This window comes from Sinocyclocheilus grahami, unplaced genomic scaffold, assembly GCF_001515645.1.
Source record: "Sinocyclocheilus grahami isolate Dianchi unplaced genomic scaffold, SAMN03320097.WGS_v1.1 scaffold193.1, whole genome shotgun sequence".
NCBI lineage: Eukaryota > Metazoa > Chordata > Actinopteri > Cypriniformes > Cyprinidae > Sinocyclocheilus > Sinocyclocheilus grahami.
The window spans coordinates 281,014-302,679 of NW_015505372.1; the positions used below are offsets into that span (position 1 = coordinate 281,014).

Below are 21,666 nucleotides of genomic sequence, written 5' to 3' on the forward strand. Positions count from 1 at the left end.
ATATATGTGTGTGTGTATATATATATATATATATATATATATATACTGTATATGGGTCATTTCATTTAATATTATATTTGTATATTTAATTATATATACAACGTGTCAATTCACTTCCATCTGCTTCTATAAAATATATCAATATATTTATCTATTTTTCTCTCTATGTAGTCCGTAAACAATTCAGTGGTTTTGGATGCCTGTGGCGAGATTTCCATAAAAAATCTGTAATTTCCATTTTCTTCGTACAATGATATATACTTTTTAATTCCTTTTTTTGTCTTTGTCTCTTTTTTGTCTTCAAGTCATTATTATGGCAACTGATATATTGAATAGTGACTAAACTGTTTGAACAAGTGGCTCTTATTACTTGTAAAATGACAGTGTGGACAGTCAGTCTTAAACATCTCAGTGGCTATGTTTACATGCACAATTTTTGGTTCAATCGGACTGAATTCATTCCAATTGATGAATCAGAATGTAGTGTTTACATGACCGCTAAATAAAGTGATCGGGTTGATGTGCGTGTCTATATGTCACAAGCTTCAAATCGGAATTGATTTTCTTTTACATGCGCACACTGCACAAATATAGATTTTCTCACTGTTTGCACATAATAACCACTCTCCTACACGGTTTATTTATTTGTTTTTAACATCAGAATTCATATTTATTAATTTATGGATAAATATACATATAAACCGCTGTGCCATGCTGCTCATATTTATCACACAGTAAAAATGCCCCTCCCCGCGCCCAAAACGGGTTGCCTGTAGATGAGAATCCAAAACAAGGACTGGTGGGAGGTTGTCCGGCTCCACTTCACAGTTACCGAGTGAAAGGAGAGTTTTATAATGACAGGACATGCATTTATACATCACTTTATTCAAAAGGAAGAACTGCTCGTTCTGCGTGTCATAGGTCATTACGCTCTTTCTGCATCATTGCACATGCGCAGTTCTTTCAGTTTCGGGGTTCAATCCGATCGAGTGTTTACATGCACTCTCAATCGTATTAGAAAAGGAATAAACCACCCCCTTCAATCAGGAGCTCAATCAGATCAATTAAGGTGTTTACATTAAGGTTTTTCAGTCCGATTGAGCCGTCAATCCGATTACAAATGGATTATTTGGTTGCATGTAAACATAGCCATTTAGATTTGTGTTCAGTGTGAACAAACTAACAAGTATACATGATACGTTTATCTTGCAACTAAAATCTATTTCTTTCTTTTATCTCTTGCAAACTTTTCTGAAATCCCCAGAGCTTTGGACAGATAGCTCTGACTTAATGCATACCTCCCATTGGGTCTCTTCCAGCTGGGGATTAATGCTTTGGCTTTGTGCCGCTGGGCTTTGACTTCTCAGGGTCTGGCATTCCAGCCTGACAGAATCCAGCTCCTCCTGCAGCCGGTTGCGTTCCTGCTGTGCCTTATACAGCTGCAGCTGCAGGTTTCTTTGTGAACGCTGGGACTGCTGGGATACCTGCCGCAGTTTGGCGTTGTACAGGTGTTTCAGTTCTGTCACTTCCTTCTCCCAGAGACGCTGCTTCTCTTCAAAAACCTACAGGAGGACACAGTTTTAAATGTTGTTATAGTTTTTATTTTGTAATATTGGTAATGTAATGCTTTATTTTCAATTTCTTTCATTTTTCAGTATTTTCAGGTTTGCTTATTTTTTCGGTGTATTTACTTCTTTTTTGTTGTTGTTGTAGTATTTGTTTATGGCCTATGTTTAAAATGTATTTAAATATATTGTTTTATAAGGTATCAACTTTTTATATATATATTAAACCTATTTTTTAAAAAGAAATGAATACTTTTATTCAGAAAATATGCATTAAATTGATCAAAAGTGGAAGTGAAGACAAACATATATTCTTTAACCATGTTACAAAATATATCTAATTAAAATAAATGCTGTTCTTTTGAACTTTATTCCTGGAAGAAATGTGTTATTTTTTCCGCAAAAATAATATGCAGCACAACTGTTCTCTACATTAATAATAATAATTAAAAATAAATTTTAAGCAACAAATCACTATATTTCTGAAGAACCATGTGACACTAAAGACAGGATTTATGATGCTGAAAATTCAGCTTTTTTTTTGTTATTTTAAAATGTAATAGTTTTTACTGTAATTTTTGATCAAATAAATGCAGCCCTGGTGAGACAAACTGACAAAAAAAATATATATATATATACATAAATTACATATGTATTGTATAATATATTATGAAAACTAGCACAGTTATTCTAATTATTAATATGAATTTATCATAAGCATATATTTACTTTATATTGTGAAATATTTATTTTTATAATAATATTTCACAATATTATTAAATATATGCAGCATTGTTGAACATAAGAGATATTAAGAACATGAAAAAAAATCAATCTTAAAGATGCTGACTTGTGCAACAGCGTCTTCACTTTCATCCAGGTTCCTCCTCATCTGACGTAACTCGTTCTCTTTTTCCTGCAGACGGTCCTCCAGGTCCCTCACCACGTCCTCCAGAGAGTGCGACAGCTCGTAGGGTGGCGGGGCCTCGCTTCCATAGCACTGCAGGCGGTTCAGCGTAGCCATACTGTGACAGGACACGTCTGTGACCGTGGAAGCGGCTCCCTTGGAGCCAAGCGAGGTGCGACCTAGTGAGCCTATGTGGTTGATGTGACCCATAGAGGCACTGATTTGTCCCAAGTGAGGGCGGAACGGTGGCCGATAAGGCGGCAGGCTGTTCATGGAATTGTGCCCCGAGTCGGATGTGTTCTCCTCTTCCTGGTTGAGGCCCCGGGCTGCTGCTAGCACACCTTTGCTGACACTCGCGCCTGGCCGTGAAGGGGAGGAGGACGAGGAAGAGGTGGACAGCGATTTGGACGCTGCTTTGGCATAGGACGTATGCATGCCGTTGGTTAAGCCGCTCTCTACCTCCTCTGACTTGGAGGGGTAGAGGTTCTGCATTGAACTGAAGTTTTTTGGGGTGACCGGTTTAAAGGCGGAAGGCCTGAATCGTGGCTGTGAAATGAAAAGGATAAGTCAATTGCAGCATGTGCATCAGGAGAATAGATCTACACTTAAATACTGGAGCCATGCCAAACAACATAAAGTAATTTGATGTAGACCACTTTTACTTCCATATTTCTTTGGTCTCGCTGAATTTCCTGCTCAATAACGTCACCTGAGGGAGACCATATTTGATTACAGAGATAAATTTAGCCAGCAGAGGCTAGTCAGTTAGTCTACACGCTGCTGGCCCGAACAGTTTATATGATTTATTTCCATTTGAGACTGTGGGGAGTAGCCCACCTATCAATAAATTACACTTGCCTCAAGAAGAAATATTGCCCTTATGGAGCCAGACTGGAAACATTGTTACGATTTCTGCGTTTAATTGACAGGCTTTGAAACCACAACGAGGAACCTATTCATCTTGTTTTAATCCAGTCATTGTAAAGTGTGTTTTTAAAGGGGTCATATGATGCAAATTAAATTTTTCCTTTCTCTTTGAAGTGTTACAAGCTCTTGGTGCATAAAGAAGATCTATAAAGTTGCAAAGACTAAAGTCTCAAATCCAAAGAGATATTCTTTATAAAAGGTAAGAGTCAACCACGCCTACCTAAAATGGCTCGTTCTAACCCGCCCCCACATGTCTACATCACGATGTGGGAAGATTTTCATAACGCCGCCCAAATGTTCACGCAAAGAAAGAAGGCGTAACTTTTATTCTCGCAGTAGTATTGTTGCTGCCGCCATGTCGTGAAGATGCTGTGTTTCGTTGTGAAAGCGAAACTACTTCGTTTGGCCTTCCAAAAGAGGACGATATCTACTTCATCATGTAGATGTAGGGGTGTAACATTTCCGTCACACGCTTGAGGTATTCGGCCAATCACAATGCACTGGATAGCTGGCCAATCAGAGCATACCTCGCTTTTCAGACCGATGAGCTTTGTAAAAATTGACGAGTTTCAGAAAGGCGGGGCATAGAGGAGAAACAATAATGTACAGTATGTGGAAAATAATGTGTTTTTTTAACCTTAAACCGCATAAACACTGATCCGTGCTGGTCGCTGAGGAAATACATCAACTTCGTGCTGTGGATCGCCGTATCGGCTTTCATTGTGGACGAAGCAGAGTCCAGCCTGGGGTCGTCACATGTAGTTGCCGCTCCTTCGTCGAATCCTCCGGCCGCCGGTCACTCTAGCCCCACTGGCCTGAAAGCGAAACTACTTTGTTTGGCCTTCCAAAAGAGGACACAACTAGAAATCAGTGGTTAAGTTGTATTTACAAAACTGTTCCAGAACAGTTCAACCCAAATATTCAGATGTGTGCAGCACATTTTATGGAGGACTGTTTCCTGATCCTGGGAGAGCAGACTACAATGCCGGCTGTTCTGACTCACAGACTGCAAGTATGTTTTTTTTATATTAAAGAATTTGCCACTGACGATTCAAACGCGAGTTTTGAGCAGTGTAGAGTAGCGCTTGTTGCTTGTCATTTCTGCGATCACAAATGCAGACATGGTTTTATGTTTACGCGACAGTATATGTTATTATAATCTGTCCCCACTGGATGCAACAAATGCCTCGTTTATAATGGGTTTTAATGTTTTTGTCTCGTCGCTCCGGCCGGACAGGGCATCACCGTATGGTAAGGGGTGTAACATTTCCGTCACACGCTTGAGGTATTCGGCCAATCACAATGCACTGGATAGCTGGCCAATCAGAGCATACCTCGCTTTTCAGACCGATGAGCTTTGTAAAAATTGACGAGTTTCAGAAAGGCGGGGCATACAGGAGAAACAATAATGTACAGTATGTGGAAAATAATGTGTTTTTTGAATCTTAAACCGCATAAACACATTTCATTACACCAAATAATGTTCTTTTTAGCAACATCATATGACCCCTTTAACACCTGCTCCTTCCGAGATTTGTTAAATACTTACTGAAAACAAATGCTGGTGGGCAAAAAAGCCAGTAACTATGATAAATTCATCCTTACTTTCCTACAAAGTGGTAAACAACTACTGAACAGAGTTTCTTTTTCTTTCATTCCTTAATTAAATAAAATAAATTTTAATATTAACAAAAATGCTGCTTTTAGTCAGGGATATTGTCAAAACATCAGTTATTGGCAATATTAAGAGGATTTGGCATTTCCAATTAAAGGGGTCATATGATGCAATTAAAAAATTTAAATTGCTCTTTGGAGTGTTACAAGCTGTTCTTGCATAGAAAAGATCTGTAAAGTTGCAAAGACTAAAGTCTCAAACCCAAAGAGATATTCTTTATAAAAGTTAAGACTTGTCTACGCCTACCTAAAACGGCACGTTCTAACACGCCCCCACATGTCTACGTCACTGTGTGGGAAGATTCGCATAACACCGCCCAAATGTAAAGTGGGGCAGTTCGCAAGAACAGTCTGACGCTTCTGACTCACAGCCTGTAAGTACATTTTTTATATTTAAGGGATTTGCCACTGACGATTCAAATGTGAGTTTTGAGCAGTGTAGAGTAGTGCTTGTTGTTTGTCGTTTCTCCAATCACAAATGCTGACATGGTTTGTGGTCATGGTTATGTTTGCGCGGCGTGATATGCAACGTGTAAGAAGACGTATAAGTCATTATAATCAGTAATTATGTCCCCACTGGATGCAACAAATGCCTCATTTGTAATTGGTTTTAATGTTTTTGTCTCGTCGCGCCGGTACACAGCATCACAGTATGGTAAGGGGCAGAACATTTCCATCACACGCTTGAGGTATTCAGCAAATCACAAAGCACTGGATAGCTGGCCAATCAGAGCACACCTCGCTTTTCAGACCGATGAGCTTTGTAAAAATCGACGTGTTTCAGAAAGGCGGGGCATAGAGGAGAAACAATAATGTACAGTATGTGGAAAATAATGTGTTTTTTGAACCTTAAACCGCATAAACACATTTCATTACACCAAATACACAACATAATGTTCTTTTTAGCAACTGCATATGACCCCTTTAATGAGGCCTGTTACATTCTTATTTCTATTATGCCTGTTATTATTATGAAATTACTTTTAGGCCTATTAATAAATTAAAATTACAACTAATTTGCCCCGCAATATTAGGCTACAGCATAACTGGCGCGCTGCGAGGATAACAAAAGATTAGACTATTTACTCCTCAATTGAATTATAGGCCTATAATTAAAATATTAACATTGCAGTTATCAATAAAAATCAATGAAATAAAAAGTTTTAGCCTATTTCAAGCATCGACTTTCAAAAACAACTTGTTTAACACTAAATACATTTCTTCTCATTTTTCTTCTCACTATGTACGGGCCACAAGAGAAATATTAAGGGACTAAATTAAAACGGCTATATACCGTTATCAGCTCCGTCATTCCGTTTTTACCATCACTTTCTACATAGTGAATTTACTGAGATTATACAATTGGCCTAATTATACTCCGAATTAGCCTCAGAATTATACCCACCCCCACCCCCCTGGTATCGAAAACGTACCGAACCGTGACACCACTGTGTCGTATCGAACTGAACCGAACCGTGAATTTTGTAAACTGTTACACCCGTAAAATATATACACACACACACAACGTGTAAAATTAAGTATGTAATTTCTGCACCACTTGAGTCTTTAAACATAGTATCAAAACTAATAGCTGTTTAAAGCCAGGTTCCCAAACACCCCCTGCATCTGCTATTGGCCAGAGGTTCAAACCTGTAATTTTGAGCTTGACAAACATGGAAAATTACAATTACTGTAATTCTTACATGACATGAATGAAGCAACTCTTTGACAGTTGTGTACCTTGTCAAACTTGCCACCTATGGGAAGCGAGTTCTTTCCCAAATCGACCTCCTTTCCATCCCTGTGGTAGACCTTAGTGTAGACGTCGTCATCCTCCCTCCTGTGCTCTCTCTTGATAGAGGATGTCCCAGAGATGAGGTGTTTGCTGCCCTTTGCTTCCTTCTTGGTGATGTTCAGATAGTTAAGCAGCTCTCTCTGGTTGAAACCCTTCTTGAGCAGGCCGTGGTTCTGACGTCCTGGCACTTGTGGAACTGCTCTGTTGCTCTTGGTTGGTGACACGTCTGATTTCTCGATTAGGCTGCCTACACTTCCCATGACGCAGTGGCCTGCCAAAGTGGATGCTGGATAACCGGCACAGATGCTTTTGCTGGGGTCCTGGTTCAAGGACAGGGCCTGGACTGTTGCCATTGGTTACAGGATCAAATGGCTCCACTGGGATATCTAAATTGAAAGAAGAGAAATGAAAAACAATGAAAACTCCTTCACAGGATCAAATATGAAACCTGAATCCTTCTTCTGCAGAAAATACGGATATTTCAAGAGGCTCTGGTTGCATCCATCTTTGTTTCACATCATGAAGCAAGCTATTCCTCTTACCGTCCAACTTATTTTTACTTGCTAGTTTTACAAAAAATAAAATTTCTTAATCATTTGATAATGTCACACTGCAGGACACAATGTCAGCTACTCATAAGCACATTTATATATGTAGTTTAATAAAAACCATTTCATATAAGACCACGACATGAAAATAGGTCAAAAGCTTCTGCTTTCCTTTTAGAAATGAGAACTACTCTACACACTGAAGTTCACAAGTCTGTTATATAACTGAGATGATACAAGCTGGGAATCGTCTCATGAGCCAAATACCCTGAAAATTAGGACAGATGCCTTTGGAATGCAAAAAAAAACACTTTTAATTTACACTGCAATACTGCTGCATTAATCAATGTCCTCTGGTAATCACTAATCTTTCCCTACTAAAAAAAAAAAAAAACTAAGTTTCCTCTCCTTGGAAGTGAGGTTGATCTACTTATTTGCTCAAGTGCTGCCCTGCTTCTAAACGGTCTGGGTTTCAATATATCTGTTTAGTAGTGCCTCATTCTTTGTTTCTCTCTAACCCTTTCTCAACAGTTTTCTCTTTCCAGAGCACCTCATTAAGAGCCTGTATTGATTTCACCTCAACGACCTTCTCTCTCATTGCTATAAACATAGGCTAACTGGCCTCAAACACCCATAAAGACAAATGCACTTAAGTGTTTCTGCTTGTGTGTACACTCATCTACAGGCACATCCAGTGTGAATATATACTGTCTGTCTTATATACATGTAGGACACATTTCTGTAACTAAGAATAAACAGATTGAAAAAGAGCTAGTGCCCTCTGAAGAGTCATAAATAATATAATGGCATAAATAATACACTTAGGCCAATTGTGACTTTTTGGTGGAGCTAATACAGAAAAACGGAGGCCTGAAATATTCTAGCACTTTGCCAGATCACTACTCAGCACCTCTGGGTCATGCTGAGCATCTCTTAAGTGTTTCCTTTTGTCTAGTGCATCTTCACCTCTGGCATCTCATCCAAAGCAAACATTTGCTCACTGTGACCTTCCCCCATGGTGATGGATCTGGTATTAAAGGAACCATGCTATGTGTGTTTTTTTTTTAAAATGATCTAATTTGTTTTTTCCTGAAGTCCACCTAGTAAAGTTTGTTGTTGTTGTTGTTTTCCCAAAACACTAATGAACTTTTCCACCCTCTTTGTGAGCCTAGGCGCATTTTGTGCTGCTGTACCTATAAGACTTGTACTGTAGATAAGAGAGGCATTCTTTGTCCTGGTGGTCACAGGATGTTTTTATGGTGTTTATACTGTTGTATTCCAAAAGATCAAGGGAAATTACATTTATTATGATATGTTTGTTTTATAAAATATTAATAAATACCAACCTGCTGGGACAGATATCCAAGTTGCCAGTGAAAATTGCTTTTTGAAGCTCACAATATCTCTTTGGTAGTCATTTTCAGTGAACGCTGAAGCACAATTGAAGTCCTGGTAATTAAAACTCGGAGAACTAATTGATTCCACTGATATTCCAGTATTATACTGTAAAATAGGTTTCTAAATAAATATTTTGACTTGTTTTCCATAAAAATATCTAAACGTCCTGAATTGTTTTTCTAGATTTTTAAGGGAATGTATCTTCATTTTTTTAGTTCAGTTTTGAGCGTAAACCTCACTTAATTTTGTTTCTACTAAATCTTGTTTATACTTAATAAAAACAATGGAGAAAAAATTCTTAAGATATATTTCATGAAAAATGTGGTAAAATGCTTCTTAAAAGCTCAACTAATTTTGTTAAACCTAATTTAATTTTGTTTACATTTAATATTTGTGCTTAAAACAGGAAAACAATCTATTCTCACCTCAAGATATATTCTCTAAAAACAAATGGTTTTGCTTTCCCTTAATAATTTCTTAAAAAATTTTTTTTTTGCAATGTATTAACAGCTTCACCACATGTCAGCACATTATGCTTACAAATGTGCAGTTAAGCACAGGATCCCCTCCAGGCTCTTCCTTATATCAACAAAATTATCATTTACCAAATTCAGCCTTACACTACTGGAGTGATTATGCAAATAGTTAGAGAAGAAGCCAAAAAGGTGCAGCACTTAAGTTCAGGCTTTTACCCATAGAGAGATCAAAACGGCACCTCATGATTTTATGCATGAGATGTGGCCGAGATCTCCTCAGTTTTCTGCCATCACAGCACTCAGCTAACTACAACACTTACTGCACAAGACCTGCGTCTGCGCAAGTGCTGATTATAAATATGCCATGACTTGGAGTGCCACTTTAGTTTATGATTGACAGGATGGATAGTGAAGTATTCCACTGATATTATACTGTAAAATAGGTTTCTAAATAAATATTTTGACTTGTTTTCCATAAAAATATCTAAACGTCCTGAATTTTTTTTCTAGATTTTTAAGGGAATGTATCTTCATTTTTTTTGTTCAGTTTTGAGCATAAACCTCACTTAATTTTGTTTCTACTAAATCTTGTTTATACTTAATAAAAACAATGGAGAAAAAATTCTTAAGATATATTTCATGAAAAATGTGGTAAAATGCTTCTTAAAAGCTCAACTAATTTTGTTAAACCTAATTTAATTTAGTTTACATTTAATATTTGTGCTTAAAACAGGAAAACAATCTATTCTCACCTCAAGATATATTCTCTAAAAACAAATGGTTTTGCTTTCCCTTAATAATTTCTTTAAAAAAAAAATCTTTTTGCAATGTATTAACAGCTTCACCAGATGTCAGCACATTATGCTTACAAATGTGCAGTTAAGCACAGGATCCCCTCCAGGCTCTTCCTTATATCAACAAAATTATAATTTACCAAATTCAGCCTTACACTACTGGAGTGATTATGCAAATAGTTAGAGAAGAAGCCAAAAAGGTGCAGCACTTAAGTTCAGGCTTTTACCCATAGAGAGATCAAAACGGCACCTCATGACTTCATAGACATCAACTCATGGAAAACAAAATGGATAAAATTTATCAGTACTTTCCTGAATGAAATGTAAATAAAAGTTTATTTTAAGTATGTACAATATATCAGTACCATATAAGCTGATACTGTGATTTATTGATTTTGATTTATTGGTATTGTTTAATACTAAATATTTGTTGGTCGATATTAAATATATTTAATTGTGCATGCTTGTTTTCCTTTTTTGAATATTTAAGTGACTTTTGTTGTCATCTAATGCTCACTTCATAGAATACTGTAATTATCATCTTATCTGTATTGACCAGAATTTAATATCTGTCTGTAGTATATTTATAATCAAAATTCTCTTGCTTTGTCTGCCATTTTGGAAAGTTTTTTTTTTGTTGTAGCTTTTTTTTTTCTCTCTGCAAAGTATACATGTGATAATCCCTTAGAATTGTGCCAAAATATATAAAGGAACAATTATTCTGCCTACTTTTTGAAAAAGGCATTGCATCAAAAGTGTTTATGATACCTTAAAATGCTGCCTCTATACACAGCTCACTTAATTGTGGGAACATAACAACAGCCTCTTTATTGTTTACTAATTATAGATGTAAATAAAAGGTCCGTTGAGGTAAAACTGCTGGGAATCATGACCAGAGTTTGTAGGACCCAAAGTGACACTAAGTCCCCTTTTATTATTCACCCATTTAGCACCAAACTACAGTCATTTGGCTGAATATGACTCCCTGTGAAATATGACAAGTCGAATGGTGGTGACTTCATTCATTGAAAAGGCCCTAACTTGACACTAGCTCTCTTTATAGGATTGCATCACGTTCTTTAGAGGTCTTATTTTGGCATAGAAGCACCATTCATTTTTCACAGGCACACACACTGGAGACATTCTCTTTAGTGAGTACAGGGCCGTTCAGTCATGCCATTGGAAAAGCACCATAAACATGCCCCTCTTTTTTACATTGGTTAGTAGAACTTTTCGAAAGTTGGGTTTTTTAAAGTGTGAAATGGCTTTAAAACGCATGATTTCAGCGCGATATACACGATAATCAAAACCAAAGGGATGTTTTTTGGCAGAGTATCTGCGATTCGAGCTGTAGAAGCACAGCCCTATTCTGTAAAAGGGGGCAGGGAGCAGCAGCTCATTTGCATTTAAAGAGCTTCCACTTAAAATAGGCATTTTCAAAATGATAAAATAAATGATCTGTAAGGTATTTTGAGCTGAAACTTCACAGACACATTCTGGGAACGCCTGAGGCTTATATTGCAAATTGTAAAAAGGGGCATAATAGGTGCCCTTTAAAGAAATTAATAATTCTTTTTTTCAGCAAGTATGTATAAAATTGATGTGGCAGTAAAGCTAGATAATATTAATGTTAATATTACAAAATGTTAAAATGTTACTGATAATGTTACAAAAGATTTTTCAAATAAGTGTTGTTCTTTTGAACTTTTAAGAAACAAAATTGTTTTCACCTGTGCTCATGTACGCAAAATTCGGAAATGTGGTCTGAAGCAGAAGCAAGCCATGTGGAGGTGTGTCAAATCCTGCATGTGCGTTAATGTATGAAGATCAGCTTGTGAGGAGGCTTTGTGGAGGTCACTCTGAGAGTGTTAAATCGTATTAGCCCTAATGCTGTGAAGTGCCCGGCACAGACCTGAGCCGTTCAGGTTTGTTTTAACAGAGCAAATCCTTGTCCCCCGCCTGCTGAGTGCTGTCAATACTGACCTAAAGCACTTTTTCAAACAGCTACGTGAGAAATTAGTGCAACAGAGATTCGGATGTTCCATTACTCAACTGCAACGTGCAACTTTAAGGGCACTTGTCTGTATTTTATGGACGCATTTTAAACAGTCTCTATGGTAACTGAATGGAAACTTCACACCTACCTTTAGAAACTTTCAATAAATATAGCAGGGATGTGCTTTGCCTGTTAACACCTACAAAGCCTTTTATGCACGATACATTGCTTTTAAATTATGCAGCAGGGTTGATTAACATTCAGAGGGCTGTGGAAAAGAAGTATCTACCAATATATTACAGCAATCTGGCTTATGTAATTAATTGCACTAAAAATAAATGCAAATGTCCCTGTTTACAGTCGCATTAAAATGAATCAAATGTAGGTCAGGGTTGCCACACTTTTCACCAATGAACTTCTATGAACTTTTATGGTTGAGGAATATCTCTAATACTTGAAAGCAGCCTACATTTTACAGGTATCAACTAACACTTCAAAAGGAACAACTAGTTGCACAGTCCAGGTGTAATTTGGTAATAGGTCAGTGGTGAGGAGGGGCATCAGGTTCTGTTGTTTAACCAGCTCTTTTTCTGTGTACTTTTCTCATTGAGTTCATATGAGCCAGTCCTTCTCTCTATCTGACCCTGTTCAGTGGGAGCCGAATGGTACATTCTTTAGGGGAAGTAAGTTAGATAAGTGGGTAAAAAATGGACATTCCTCACATTTCTGTGGAGGTAATGATTAATATGAGATTTATGGCTGTCTTCACTGGGGTGCTGATTTAAGACCAAAAGAAAGAGAAATTGCAGTGATCAACCCAAATCTACACAATATATGGGAAATTCTGCTGTTTTAGAAGTAAACAACAATGAATAAATTATTAGACTTAGAGCTGGGCAGAAGTGCAGCAATAGTAAAGCTTTAGGAAACATAATATTGTGAGAAATACTGTCCGAAATTTACTGCAATCAGAATTCTTAGAAAAAAAGCACTTTATGTCAGAGTTTCACTGTACAATCAGTTTCTCTCACAAGGTCATGACATCATCTTGGATTATTATTAAAGGAATGCTCTGGGTTAAATACAAGTTAAGCTTTATTAATAATTAATCGTTTAAATTTACCCCGCATTATGTAAAAAGATTGCATTTAGAAAGCTTTGTAATAATATTTCATAATATTACTGTTTTTACTGTGAGACATTAATAAAAAAGTATCCTTCCACATATCTTGTGAAACTTAGACCACATTATTAAGTAAATTATTAATTATATTGTTGCAACAATACTTACAAAAACAAAACAATAAAATTGCAAGGTACTTTTAACCTTTTATTCCAATATGATACCTTGCCCCATAGACTGCCATTAAAAGTGCCTTATTGTAAACATGATTTTTGTTTGTTTTTACGAACTGAAGAATGAGTGAGAATTATTTTGTTTTATGTCATAACAGTATGTCAAAGAGCTTGTATGTAGCCCAGAACATTCCATTAATTATGACATGTCACACTATGAGATGGAAGATTTCAACCCTGTCAGTGGTCTCTGAACACAATGCATGGATCTGAACAATTCCACCCTTGCTCAATAGTTTTTCGAATTACAATGTTGTCCCTGCAGGGAATGAGGATGTAACTTGTACTGGCAAAAAAACAATGCAAATCCTGTGTTTTCATTTGACGTCTGTATTAAAGAAAGTGATGCAGTGCATTTCAATTGCAAATAAGCTTCCCAAAGGCTACAAAGAGTCTCACTTCACAACTTTCTTGACAGTAAACAGAATGGAAGTTAATCAGCCGAACCATAATAGGTTTGTATGCTGAGAGGATCTTTTATGATGCAGAGAGCCTTCTGTGAGGCAGAGAGAGCTGAATGTCACGGTGAGGCAGTATTAGGAGACAAATGTCCTGTCCAGTTCTTATTTAATGATGCTACAAACACTAGAGAGAAGCACACAATGAAATGTGGCTACATAAAATAAAATGCAAAACAAGATGTTCACCTGAGAAAAACTTGCTGCCGCTGCTCTCTTGTCTTCCAGTCAATGCACATATATTTGATTTCCTCCTAATGCCGCTGAGGAGAGATCCAAATTACCCATCAGCAGTTAAACACCTCTTCCTTCACTCCCACGGACCTGCTGCCAGACTACAGCCAGGAAAACCCCTGGGAATGTCTGTGGTTACGCTCTCCTGCCACCTGCCACTGATCACCCCTCTCTCCCTTTTGTAAATAAAGCGAGCCTTTCTATGGCGCCGGGGTGGAAGAACCTGTTCTCCTTGTTCTGTGACAAATGTGAAGGACACTACTTGTGCCATGGGCAGCGATATTGAATGCTGCTAATGCGGAACCAACTAGATGTCGGAATACAGAAAGTGGAAATCGTTTGGTTTGCTTTAGGCCAAAGAATGTTGTTTGTGATGGAGAAGTTCATAGGCTCACCGCAGAATCTGGTGTCCAGTGGGAAACAAGTTGTGTTGTCCTCTTGCAATGTCTCTAAACAATAGGCTTAGTCTTGCAGGCTACATCAGGCAGCCTTGGCAAGCTCTCCACAGCATCAGATTACATCATGATGGTGGGAGACACTTGAAAAAAATGAGGGGCTTGTTCTACAGGAGAAATTTACAGAGCAAATGAGTCAGTTTCTTGTGGTATCCACGTGATTAGAGACCCATAATTGGTTTGACATTTTTTTTTGTATTTTTTGTATTGTTAGGCAGTATTCATAATCATTGATTACTGATTATAGTTATTATGGTTTTATTTTTATTATATTATGTTATTATATTTATATTTGATTATATTTGGATTATTATACATTGATTATTGATTATAGTTATTAATTATTTATATAAGCTATTGATACTAAACTGATCATTTTTTTGTAACTTATTTCAAAAAGTGAAACTTTCATATATTCTAGATTCATTACATGTAAAGTAAAACATTTAAAAAGTTTTTCTGTTTTAATTTTGATGATTAGCGCTTTCAGCTCATGAAAGTCAAAAATTCAGTATCTCAAAATATTAGAATATTTCATGAGATCAATCAAAAAAAGGATTTGCAAAACAGAAAAGTTCAAGATCTTTAAAGTATGTTCATTTATGCACTCAATACTTTGGCCGGGGCTCCTTTAGCACAAATGACAGCATCAGTGAGGTGTGGCATGGAAGCGATCAGCCTGTGGCACTGCTGAGCCACTATTGAGCCTTCAGCTCGTCTGTATTGTTGGATCGACTGTTTCTCATCTTTCTCTTGAAAATATCCCATTGATTCTATATGGGGTTGGCTGACCAATCAATGTTGGCTGACCAATCAAGCACAGTAATATCATGGTCAGCAAACCACTTCGAAGTGGTTTTGGCACTGTGGGCAGGTGCTAAAGTCTTGACTCAATGGACCAGCACCAGCAAACATTACGGCACCCCAAATCATCACTGACTTCAGAAACTTTACACTGGACTTCAAGCAGTTTGGATTCTGTGCCTCTCCAGTCTTCCTCCAGACTCCAGACCTTGATTTCCAAATGAAATGCAAAATGTACTTTTATCTGAAAAGAGGACTTTGGACCACTGAGCAACACTCCAGTTCTTTTTCTCCTTAGCCCAGGTAAGATGCTTCTGACGTTGTTTCTGTTTCAGAAGTGGCTTGGTAGCCCTTTTCCTGAAGACGTCTGAGCTCAAACTCCAGCTTCAGTCCACTCCTTGTGAAGCTCTCCAAAGTGTTTGAATCGGCTTTGCTTGACAGTATTCTCAAGCTTGCGGTCATCCCTGTTGCTTGTGCACCTTTTCCTACCTAATTTCTTCCTTCCAGTCAGCTTTGCATTTAATATGCTTTGATACAGCACTCTGTGAACAACCACCCCTTTCAGTAATGACCTTCTGTGACTGAATTTTCAGCAGCCATTACTCCAGTCTTCAGTGTTACATGATTCCTCAGAAATTATTTATTAACTTATTATAACTTCTAACTTATCAATGTTGAAAATGGATGTGCTATTTAATATTTGTGTGAAAACCATGATACTTTTTTCAGGATTCTTTGATTATATTAGTTCAAATGAGCAGCATTTATTTGAGGTATTTGGTAACATTAAATGTCTTTATTCTCAATATTATAATTTTTTTATAAAACAATAAATTTTACTGACCCCAAACTTTGATATATTTATGTATATTCACAATGCATCTTTATATTGTTTCACTCTAATGATATTTGTGCCAAAAAGCTGCAACAATACAATAATTATGGGCATATTGGTTATCTAACACTTCAAACAAAAGAATCTGGTATCTCTCGATACATTATCAGTTAATCTCATTCACATCTCTTCTATTCACCACAGGAGCTGCTGAAACAGTTCTACTCCGCCATTATTGAATCTGTCCTCTGCACTTCAATAACTGTCTGGTTCAGCTCAGCTACCAAATCTGACCTCAGAAGACTTCAGAGGGTAGTCCGGACTGCTGAGCGAATCATTGGTACAACCCTCCCTTCTCTCCAAGAACTGTACTCGTCCAGAGTGAGCAAAAGGGCTGGCAGAATCACTCTGGACCCCTCACATCCAGCACACTCCCTCTTTGCACTGTTGCCATCTGGTCGACGCTACAGAGCTCTGAGCACCAGAACGACCAGACACAGGAACAGTTTTTTCCCTCAGGCCATCCATCTCATGAACACTTGACAATAACTGTGGAACAGACACTATTTATTCACTCATACACTTATTTATCTAACACTCATACTCAGTCTACATTTCAATTTGCACATAATATACCTGTACATACAACTGTCTATTGTTATATACCTGTACATACAATTGTCGATTTGTATATTTTTATTCCTTAGTTACTTGTTCTATTTTTCTATTTTTATTATCTGTGTTTTTGTTCTGTCACTGTCATTCTGTTACACTGTGGAGCTTCTGTCATGAAAACAAATTCCTCGTATGTGTAAACATACCTGGCAATAAAAACTCATTCTGATTCTGATTCTGATTCTGATGATCATGAGGGAACTTGTTACAGGTGTCAGAAAGGGCCAAATCTCACCTCTGGAATGCCTCAGCTGACTTTTATGATACACTTTAACCAAAGTACAGTATGTCACTCTTGGCCAGGGATCAACCGGACAAATAAATTCTTTCTGGGAGGGAGATTTTTGGAAAGGCCATATATACATACGGGTTATTTCACTGGCAGAGAGATCAAACTGAAAAAATAAATAGCTACTGAAGGACGAAGCAGACTTTATAATGAGTGCCCCAGTCATGTTTCTTAAATATAGTGTTGCATATTCTCTCCCCTCCAGGCAAGTCAGTCTAGAAGATTCCATAAATTCAACTGGCAGGAGAAGGCTTTCCCGAGATGACAGAGGAGCAGGAGTAGCGAACGAGCAAGAAGAAAGAGAACAGAGGGAGGATGAGGACGTGTAGTGTGGTAATGTAGACAAGTTGAAGCCTGCTCTCGGTTATCTATCTGACTCCTGATGAAAAACATCTAACTGAGCCTCAGTCCATCATGAAAACAAATGATTGTGTTCCTCAGAAGAAATTTAATCTTGAACAGCTATGAAAAACAACATTAATTGCTTAGAAAAGTCATAGCACAGCTTTCATCAACAAACCAGGTGATTTGAGTTATTTTTCATTGTGAGTGGAAAAACACTCAAACCAACTGGAGAACAGCTATTAGCCAGCTATAAAAAGAAACAATAAGTACCAGAGTTTGATCCTCTTCTATCAGACCATCAGAGGAAAAACTGCAAACTGATTTCCAGGTAGTTTTGAGTGATGGAAACAAAGTGCTGTAATCGATATCATCAACTCATGTGAACTAAGGGTCACACAAATTATTACTTAGTTCCTCATTGAAGTAGACATTTCATCCGAAACAACATGCAGAATACTAATTGCAGGGAAAGTCCCCTTGAATAATCTACAGTTAAATGATTTTCACAAGAAAAATGGAACAAAAAATTCAGGAATTGAATATATTAGTATTTTTACTAATTTTAGTATACATTATACTTATATATATATTAGTATAAGTACACTGAAAACATTGGTGTAACAACAATTTTCATTCATAAATTGCTAGTAAATTTAATAAACAATTACAAAGAAAGTTCTAGTAACACATTGAACTAAACATGCCAACTTTTTAAAGATTTAAAATACTGACAGCCCTTGTATTTTAAGTTGTAGCCTATAGTTTTTTTTAACAGTTTAAGCACCATTTTATAGGTAGAAACATTAAGTGAAATTAAATTTGCCAATAACAAATTATTTTGAGAGTCACCTCTACTTGGGAATGAAACTGATCCTAGCAACCTTAAGCATTAGTATCCTTAGCCTACCTCATTATGTCAATCCAGGAGCCACAAAAAACTACCACTGCATTCTTCATTCTATTCAGTACACAATAGACCCACATACAAATGTTCCTTACTGAAACCTGATATAAACACTGGCTGTCAAGACCATTTTACACTCACTGTTCTTTTCAGGCTGTCAAACTTCAATAAAACCGCTAAAAAAAGAAGTGTTCAAGAAAGCAGTCCCGCAGTGAAAGAAACAGACTAGTCGACTGATAGACATACATGATAGTACCACTAGGAAATGTTTCATACTGTCAGCGAAACCAAAAGACTGTTGTGAAACCACTTTGCAAGAGTATCAGCACTTGGTTTGTTTAGTATGATATCAAAAGAATCACATGAATCGGCACAAAGCTACAATAGTGTTTGAAGGCCCACACAGTCCAGAATGATTTCTGGCCCAGCAGAATGCAGGATAGAATGATTATTTTGAGGTAATGTTGCAGGATTCAGATCTTCTATTTGTTCTCCAACACCACAAATCTTTAATTACAACGACAGACGCGTCTCTCAACGGATAAAAGGATCTAAAGGCAAAAGGAGAATCTGAGTGGTGTGTGAGCGCGTGTGATGTCGTCCTGAGAAAAAAGCTGACTAATCCTAATCCTACACCAGACTTTCTTTCTATGCAGTGTCAGAAAGAGCTTCATGGGATAGAAGGCTAGCAAGCAGAGGTGAAGAGGAAGAATGTATCAGCAGGATGATTATAGCTTAGCTTATCTGGGTCCAGCTATGTTAAAAGCCGACTGTCTTCACTAAGGTCCTGGAACTACATTCCTTTTACTTTTTCTGGCACAAAAACAAGGAAGGCATTTGAACTATTGACTTACAGCATTAAACAGATACATTTGGACAGATCAAATACTAGAATACACCCTAATTTATATAAATAAGCACTGCACTACATCGCTAAAGGTAGCTTGATTGATACCAGATAAGCTGCAGTATTTTAAAAATAGATCAACTATTGTCACAATACTTGGTTATTTCCCGACACTGCTAATGACTTGAGCAAAAGTTTGAAAAAAGTTTCAGATACTCAAGCAGCCACAGGATAGAAGCACAAACAGGTGAAGTGATTGCATGCTAATGCACGGTTTAGTTGCTGAGCCAAAGCCCTGCAGGGACCAGCTTTAAAGGTGTAGTTTCTGATAACGCTGAATGATGCCTTCCGTGCCGCACACCTGCTCTCCTGATGCTTACGCCCAATTAGTGTTAGTCACTGTTGGAATATGTTAATAAATGATACATTACTGTTATACAATACTGTTTGGAGTCTGTACGTTTTTTGTTTTTGACGGAAGTCTCTTATGCTTATCGAGGCTGCAATTACTTGATAAAAAATACAGTAAAAACAATAATATTGTAAAATGTTATTACACAAATTTTGCCCCAAACTCCCAATTACTGCTTATTAATAGTAAGGCAGCTGTTAAGGATTAAAGATGTAGAATATGGTCATGCAGAATATGTGATTTATAAGTACTAATAAACAGCCAGTATGTTAATAATAGGCATGCTAATAAGCAATAGTGAGAATTGGTCCCTATACTAAAGTGTTACCCTAAAGTGTTACCTAACCAAGTCTTTTTAATATATTTAATATAATAAAGATAAAATGTAATCTATTCCTGTGATGGCAAAAGCTCTAATTTTCAGTAATCATTACTCTAGTCTTCAGTGTCACATGATCCTTCAGAAATCATTCTAATATTACTGCTCAAGAAACATTATTATTGTCAATGTTGAAAACGGTTGTGCTGCTATTTTTGTGGAAACTGAGATACATTTTTTTTTCTGTGTTCCTTGATGAATAGAAAGTTCAAAAGAACATTATTTATTTGAAACATGTATAATTGAATTAACATACAGGTAGTTCCACCCCAAATTCAGACCATTGGTTGACCTCATGTTATTATGTCTTGCCCAGAATACTAGCACAGTTACTTAACAATGGATATATTCAGCAGTGCAGGTCAAGGATGGCATGACAGTTAGTGCCAGATCTTCTGCCTGGACGATAGCTTCTACTACTAGTCTCATCCGACAGCTGCAATATACATTTTCTGCAAGGTGACAACCAAACAGAACAGTCGAAACCCCTAAAAACAAAGCCCTAACCCAATGGCTTGTATTTGTAGCTATGTTTGCATGCACACTAAGAACATTCAGTGAATTGCACAAGAAGCAATCAACTGTCAGCCGTCCAAGTTCCTTGTCTAAAAGCCACCCTAAGTGTAGTTTCATGTTGTTAGACACCCCATTAATGCATTCTGTGCCGCTGAAAGGAGATGTGAGACCCGCAGAGGAGCTTCACGCCCTCTGACCAGCTCCACTTAAGAGCCACTCCCACAATGGGCCGTGACTCTATAGGTCAGGGGTCCTGTTTTGGCCCCTGGTTTCCAAGGTTACTGCCTAGCAGAGAAGAACGCTACTCAGTACCCTTTTGTCCCTAAAATCAGTGCATCAAAAGCAGAGCAGAGCTGGAGTCTAGAGTAAGGACTCCCATCCAAATATTTCACAACAGTCACCAGTAAATACATGTAGACACTGTGCCGAGTGAGTTAGATGGGGGTCCGAGCGCTCTGCGACCACCAAGGCAGATGACAGAAACAGGCAGGCTGCACTCCAACTATGCAAATGGTCTTTTTTTATGGTTTGTGGCAACCTATTAAGTGCTGAGAAAACTTCTTAGTGACCTTACTTTAATGGAACTGCCCTGCTAGGAATGCAATGCAATTGTTTTTCAAACAAGAGTGCACTAATCTTTCTGCACATAAAATCACTTTGATGATAACAATATGCTTCCATGACCATGAAGAGAAAATAAATGATAAATTACTGTTATAAAAATTATATATATATATATATATATATATATATATATATATATACATTTGGGTCCGAGCGCTCTGCGACCACCAAGGCAGATGACAGAAACAGGCAGGCTGCACTCCAACTATGCACATGGTCTTTTTTTATGGTTTGTGGCAACCTATTAAGTGCTGAGAAAACTTCTTAGTGACCTTACTTTAATGGAACTGCCCTGCTAGGAATGCAATGCAATTGTTTTTTAAACAAGAGTGCACTAATCTTTCTGCACATAAAATCACTTTGATGATAACAGTATGCTTCCATGACCATGAAGAGAAAATAAATGATAAATTACTGTTATAAAAATTATATATATATATATATAATTTTTTT

General features: G+C 37.3%; 1 protein-coding gene across 1 annotated transcript in view; it reads right to left on the reverse strand.

Annotated features, from left to right (window-relative positions):
• Positions 1-1,232: 1,232 nt before the first annotated feature.
• The window catches only part of LOC107594939 (NEDD4-binding protein 3 homolog), a 20,946-nt gene continuing 512 nt past the window's right edge, over positions 1,233-21,666 (reverse strand). The window contains exons 2-4 of the mRNA XM_016285171.1: positions 6,814-7,254; positions 2,416-3,018; positions 1,233-1,562 (exon numbers count right to left, since the gene is read on the reverse strand). Coding sequence (XP_016140657.1) covers positions 1,233-1,562; positions 2,416-3,018; positions 6,814-7,221 — 1,341 coding nt within the window. The 5' untranslated portion in view covers positions 7,222-7,254. The remainder of the gene's footprint in view (positions 1,563-2,415; positions 3,019-6,813; positions 7,255-21,666) is intronic.